We start from the raw sequence: 6,334 nt of genomic DNA, 5'->3' as shown, positions 1-6,334 counted from the left end.
TCCAGAGGGTCCCACGCTGGTCATGTCCATGGAGTCCTTCATGAACCACACACAGGGCTCCCCGGGAGGGAGACAGGGTGGTTCCCCCCCATGATGGAGGGTTGGTGGACGTCCTTCACACCAGCAGCCGGGGCAGAGGGGTGTTTGGGGTGCGGCGTGCACGGGGTCTGAGGCCTGCTGCCCTGCTGTGGGTGTCCCTGTCCTGTCCTGTGGCACTTCTGCAGGCCCAGCCCCTCATAGCACCTGTATGTCCCAGATCTGCGTGGGTCTCTCCTCGGCCATGTCCCAGACAATGGCGTGGTCCCGGTCGTAGGTTCGGCCGCCTGCAGAGCGAGGGGGAGGTTTCGGGGGGCAAACCACATTCCTCATGGTGGTGAAGGGGTGGGTGCCCCATTTTGGGCATCCCTGTGAAAGAAACCCCTGTGCCAGCGCCGAGGCCTCACCCTTTACGTCGAGGACCATGTCCTCGAACATCTGGCTGTGGATCCGTCCCTGAGAATCCACGCTCCAGGTCTGACGTGGCATCCGGGTCTCGGACCACAGCACAGCCTTTGCACCCTTCCCAGCTGGCCCGATGACCTGCAGGCTCATGTTGGGGGCCACCTAAAAAGGGTGGTGGTGGCCAGGTCAGCCCATTCCCTCCATCACCTCCACCAGCAAAAAGGAGCAGAGCCCAGAGGGGTGTCCCTGCAAATGCTGCTGGTTCTGGGGTGGGATGTGGGATGAGCAGGAAAACCCCTCAGTGAGAAGTAGGGATGGTGAGGATGACAAAACCTCTGCAGGGAAGGCAGAGACACCTTCATGTCTCCAGAGGAGACTTGGGGAGGAGAATCACCCCATCTTTGGGGGCAAGGTTGAGGTCAGACAATTGGAAAAGCTGCTGTAAACCCTAAAAGATGGCTGTGGGGTGGGGAGTACCCCAAAGGGAGTCCTGCCAGGGGCTCCCCTGGTCCCCTCCATGGCTCTGGCTGTCACACCTGACCTGGTTTTTGATCAGCCCATCCTCGTAGTACCAGACAGAGCTGCTCTGCTCCCTCGGGCTGGAGACCACCACCCGCCCTGCCTTCATGTCCTCCACGTCGTCAGGGACCGCGAGGTAGAGCTCCAGCTCCCTGCTCCTGATGCGGAAATAGATCCGTCTCTGCAAAGAGAGAAACCTTTCTTTTTGCACCCAAAAAGCCCTGCTGCCTGCACCTCAGGCACCTCACCTGGCTGGGGCCTTGGGAAGGGAGGATCCTGGACTCCGCTGTCCTCCCCCCAGGAGATCCTCTCCCCTCCCCAGGGCGATGGCTGTGACCGTGACCTGTCCCTCGTAGCTGGTGCAGGCACGGCTCACCACCCCGACATGCCATGGATTTTACAAGGCAGTTGCCCACAGGGAGTGTTTCACCACCAAGGCAGCCACTCCCAGGGAGGGGGACAAGCATCTGAGGTGACAGCGCCAGGCTGGTGGCACCTTTCACGTGTCAGAGCTGTCAGCTCCGTGCCGCTGCTCTCCAGGCTCCCCCAGCCCACCTGGAGCAGACTGGCAGCTCTTTAGCTCCATGTGAGCCGCCTGCCCTGGGGTTTCGGGGTTCACCTGCCCTGGGATTTTGGGGTTCACCTTGCCATGTGCCAGCGCCCTGTCCCCTCCCAAAGGTGACATTCACCTGGCGGATGGGGTAGAGGGACCCCACGTGCTGCAGCCCACTGTAGGTCAGCCAGTTGGTGATCTCAGTGCAGTCCAGCAGCCACTGCCGCCCTCGGAAGTCACCGTGCTCGCACAGCACCCAGCTGTGGGGACAGGATGGGACAGGACAGGTCGCCCCGGGGGGGCAGGGGACACCCACTGGGTGCTGGGGGATCAGGGCCGGGGGCTCACTTACATCCCGCCTTTGACACGCACGGACAGCACGTGGTTGTTGAAACCCTCCGCCTGGAGACTCCGCACTTCGGAGTTCAGCTCGATCTCCTTCCCCTCGAAACACTCCAGCCCGTGCAGGAAGATGGAGGGCTCCGAGAAAAACTGTGGGATGGTGGGGAGAGACGGGGTGGGAAGGGGGAAGGTGGGAAGAGTGAGCACCCCATGGGGGCAGGAGGGCTCCAGGGATGGAGAGCCAGGACAGGGGATGCCTGTGGGAGGGGAAAAAGGTCCTGGGGGGTTTATGCTGTGGGGAAGGGAAAGGAGAAGGGAAAAGGGAAGGGCTGTTACTCACCAGTGGAACCTTCCTCAAGGAGCGGATGGTTGTGGAGCAGAGGCAGCCCATGGCACTGAGCGTGGGGTACTCACCCTCAGACAGCACGTGCTGCTCCCCCGCGAAGTCCTGCCCGTCAAACAGGATCCAGCTGGCAGGGAAGAGTGTGCCCAGGCTGACATGGCCATTGTGATGGGCATCCATCCCTCCTGTGACCCCCCAGCACTCCCATCCCGCCCACCCTCTGGGGAAGCGGCTGGGGTGATGTCCCTTTCCCATCCCAGTGGCAGCAGCGAGGCCCTGGACACCCCCACCTGCCCCCACGGACTCTGCAGGAGCGTGGGATGAAGGCGTCGGGCAGGGCTCCCTGGTCCTCCTCGAAGGCAACATGATCCCCCGAGAAGTCAGGCTCCGAGAAGAGCAGGATCTGGGAAGGGGGAGCAGAGGGGGCTTGTTGAGGGGGTGCAAAGCATCGCCACCACCCCACAGGGGGCCACATCCCCCAAGGGGGGGCACATCCCCCTCCCCATCCGCCGCTCCTGACCTTGGAGACGAAATGCAGGTTGTGTTCCCTGACCTGGAAGCAGACAGAGCGGGGCTGGTGGGTGTCCAGCCTGGGCCCCCGCACCAGCCCTGCGCGTGGCAGCAGCGGGGGTGCCGTGGGGGCCGGGGGTGTCCCACTCCAGTGCTCCCACCTGCAGGATGGGCTGTGCCGAGGCGATGCGGCAGTCGCTGGCACCCCAGTCCTCGCAGTTGCGGTACACCCCCTTCTCCAGGATGTACTGCTCGCCAGAGTAGTTGGTGCCCCCGTAGGCCACCCACCTGCCGGGAAAAGGTGAGTGCTGGCTCGTCCCCACCCTGCCCTGTCCCCTCAGCCCCTCTGTGCCCCGTCCCTGCACTCACACGCCGCTCAGCACGTGGATGGACTGGGTGACGGTGCCGTAGCCGGCCAGCTGCGTGTCGGGGAGCGCCTCGCTCAGCTCCACACTCGGGCCCTCCTCGAAGTCCATGGCCTCAAAGAGGACCAGTGCCGGGTCAGAGAAGTCCTGCAGGGAGAAGAAGCCCCCCCCCAAGCCCCTCAGTCTGTCAGGGGAAGGGGCTGTGGGCTGGGCACACACACAGCCAGGGTCCTGCCTGGCCTCAGGAACACCAGGGAGGGTGGGAGCAGCTCCCAAACCTCTGAGTTTGTGGGATCTCAGGCCATTCCCAGCAGCCTGACGCAGGTAAGAAAGGTTCCCTTTTGGGAAATGAGGGTGGGATGGGGGTGCCTGGCTCTCCTTGCCCACACTGGGTCTATTCCCAAGTGATGCCACCATCCCTGCCCTCACCGTCCGTATCAGCCGAAGGGACACCAACTCCTTGCTGTAGCCACCCCACTGCCTCCAGTCCTGGTATTCCCCTTCCTCCAGCAGGTACTGGTGTCCACGGAAGCCTTCCTTCTCGTAGCCAACCCAGCTGTGGCACAGGCAGACACAAGCAGAGAGGTTTCCAGAGGATTTCCAGCTCTCCCAAGTGACTCACAGCCATCCCACAGCCCTGGGCAGCTCCTCCAAGCCCTTTTCCAGGGGTGGCCATCACCTTCCCAGCCTGCTCCAGCCAGGATGCCAGCCCTGCCCACCCCGTGCCACTCACCAGCCACCCAGGACACGCAGGGAGCCCACGGTGGGCAGCCCTGGCTCGGGAAGGCGCTTCAGGTCGTAGATGTCTCGGCTGATGGTGAAGCTGCGGCCCTGGAACCCCGCAGACTCATAGATCAGCACCTGGGGACACAGTGGTGTGAGAATGGTCCCATGGATGTCCCAGCCCTCAGCTCCCCAGGCACTGGCCCAGCACTCACCTGTGGCTCTCCGGGTCTCTCCACAACAGGGCAGCCCTGGAAGGAGAAGGAGCCCCAGTGAGGCTGCAGTGGCAGGAGGGGACATTGCAGGGACATGTGCTTGCCCCCATTAAAACCTGAGCTGGTTTTTTGGGTCATTTTCATTCAAGAAGCTCTTTTGGAACTTTCCTTCACCCCTAACCCTCAGGAGCTCTTTCCAGAGCCACACTTGGCACATTTTCCTCACCGAGCTCTCACTGATGTGAACCGGGAATTGTCAGGACATGCTCTGACCTGTCATGCCCAGGGCTGGATACATCCCTGGCACCCAAAGAACCACGGGCCAGCAACCAACACTCACCAGCCTGATGGGGTGCATGGAGCAGATGGATGGATCCTTTGCTCCCCAAGCCTTTAAATTGGGGTACCCGCCCGGCTCCAGAACGTAGGGGTCATCGTCGAAGAACGGCTTGGAGTAAACCAGCCACCTGGGGAAGAGGGGGAAGGCATCACACCCGCTCACCCAGCACCCACCCGGCACCCACCCAGCCCCACAGAGCCACTCACAGCCCCGAGTGGACGATGATGGAGGCGGCAGCAAGCGCCTGCCCCTGCGTGCGGGTGTCCTCGGCCGAGTCGGTGAACTTCAGCCGGGCGCCTTCGCCGTTCTCCTCCGCGAACAGGCTGATCTCGGGGGTGCGGTAATCCTGGGGGCAGAGGGGTGTTACAGGGGCCCAGCACCCCTTGCTCGGAGGCTCCCGGGGGGAGGTCCCTGCACTCACCCTCACCACCCTCTTGAAGGAGCCGATGCGGAAGGGGCGGCTGCCCCGGGGCTGCCCGTTCTCCCCGTAGGCCGTCCAGGGGTTGTCGATCTCCACGTCCCCCTCGGCCAACACGCACTTGCGCCCGTGGAACCGCGGCTTCTCGTACATCACCCACCTGGGAGCGGGGTGGGAGAGGAGAGGGGGGGAAATCCCTGCTTTACCCACAGCCCTGTGGCCACCGGGAGGGAGCCTCGGGGCAGAGTGTGGGTGGGGACGTCCTGCCACCGCCACGGTGCTGGATTCGGCAGCCGCGGTAATTAGACCCGGCAGGACGGTCACTTCCTGAACCCCAGGCTGGGACCTGGCCGACATCCCCGACACAGGGAGCGCACAAATCTCATCCCAGCCCTCCCTCTGTGTCCTCTCAGTGTGTCCTCGCCCTGCTGCTGTCCCCTACCCGCCTCGGATGACACGGATGGAGATGGTGTGCGAGAGCTCCCAGGACGTGGCGTCGGGGATGTCGCCCCAGATCTCCCGTTTCTGTCCCGCAAAGCCGGCGTCGGAGTAGAGGATGATCTGGGAAGGGGTGACACAGAGGAGAAGTGCCATGCCATGCCCCGTTCAGCCAGCCCAGCCCGGCCCCACCGCCCTCCCTGTACCTTGCCAGGTCTTGTGTTGATCTTCTCAAAGCCCTCCTTGTCCTCCTGCTGTAAAGACCCCAGGGGACAGGCATGTGAGGAGCGTGGAGGGACATGGGCTGCACCAGCCATCTCCCTGCAGCCCGAGGAAGCTGGAGCGGCAGCCTCGCGTCTGGCGTCTGCCAAACCCTCCCACCGCCCCGAGCAGCCACACCTCGAGCATTCCTGCACTGCTGGGGATCAGCCTCCTGCCTGCCCTGGACCCTCCTGTCACCCTCCCGGGACCCTCCCAGCAGCCATGGTGGCACCCTCCCATCGCTTGACCTCATAGCCTCCTGTTATCCATGATGGTATCCTCCCTTCACCCATCTGCTAATCCTCCCATCACCCATCCCAGTATCCTCCCATCACCCATCCTGGAATCCTCCCACCACCCTTCCCATCACCCATCCCAGCACTCAGTACCCATGGCCTCTCTGATGGGAAGCCATATGTTGGGAGCAGGGAAGGATGCTCCAGGGTTCAGCCCCCGTGACCTTCCCCACGTGCCCAGGAGGGCAGAGCATCCCCCCCGGGCACTGTGCTGTGGGATTCTCTCACCAGGACATCGTCGGGACACAGGGCCATGGTGCTCTCTGGCTCTTCAGTGACAGGAGGGATGGAGCCAGAACTCAGGGCTTCCAGCATGGCCATCTCAGGGCTGGAGTGGCCACCAGGGCCCAGCCCATTGTGGTCCCCAAGTGCGGACGAGCCCGTGGCCCCGTCCCTGTCAGGCAGCTCGAGCAGGGCAGTGCTGGGGGACATGAAGCGGCTGTAGAGCACACTGTTGTCCAGGCGTGAGTAGGGCTTGCCCTCATCAGCTCCAGCTGCCCGGTGCTCCAAAAAGTGGGAGAGCAGCGCCATGCCCTTGAGGACATTCCCTCGGAAGAGCACGCTCTGCTC

The 6,334-nt window shown here is 63.3% G+C and overlaps 1 protein-coding gene across 1 annotated transcript; it reads right to left on the bottom strand.

Moving 5' to 3' along the window:
* Nucleotides 1–234: 234 nt before the first annotated feature.
* CRYBG2 (crystallin beta-gamma domain containing 2) lies at nt 235–6,295 on the bottom strand. Its single transcript, XM_025896025.2, has 19 exons — nt 5,993–6,295; nt 5,414–5,461; nt 5,212–5,330; nt 4,773–4,929; nt 4,558–4,697; nt 4,352–4,478; nt 4,012–4,047; nt 3,807–3,934; nt 3,503–3,629; nt 3,078–3,220; nt 2,870–2,996; nt 2,719–2,751; nt 2,489–2,601; nt 2,196–2,325; nt 1,866–2,005; nt 1,650–1,773; nt 983–1,141; nt 444–603; nt 235–323 (listed from the first exon to the last, which is right to left on the bottom strand). Exons 1-19 carry the CDS (start codon nt 6,293–6,295, stop codon nt 235–237), a joined length of 2,403 nt encoding a protein of 800 aa, XP_025751810.2.
* Nucleotides 6,296–6,334: the final 39 nt, after the last annotated feature.

The sequence above is a fragment of the Manacus vitellinus genome, unplaced genomic scaffold (genome assembly GCF_001715985.3).
Source record: "Manacus vitellinus isolate BGI_N305 unplaced genomic scaffold, ASM171598v3 scaffold_52_pilon, whole genome shotgun sequence".
Taxonomy (NCBI): domain Eukaryota; kingdom Metazoa; phylum Chordata; class Aves; order Passeriformes; family Pipridae; genus Manacus; species Manacus vitellinus.
Note: the sequence above shows the minus strand (reverse complement) of the source record. Positions and strands in the feature narration are given on the sequence as shown.

Coding starts and splice junctions, on each gene's coding strand:
- CRYBG2 (XM_025896025.2), bottom strand. CDS start 6,295: ATGGCGCTGCTCTCCCACTTTTTGGAGCACCGGGCAGCTGGAGCTGAT. Junction 4,930..5,211: donor ATCCGTGTCATCCGAGGCGG/GTAGGGGACAGC, acceptor CCCCGCTCCCAG/GTGGGTGATGTACGAGAAGC. Junction 2,752..2,869: donor CGGCACAGCCCATCCTGCAG/GTGGGAGCACTG, acceptor GTCTGCTTCCAG/GTCAGGGAACACAACCTGCA.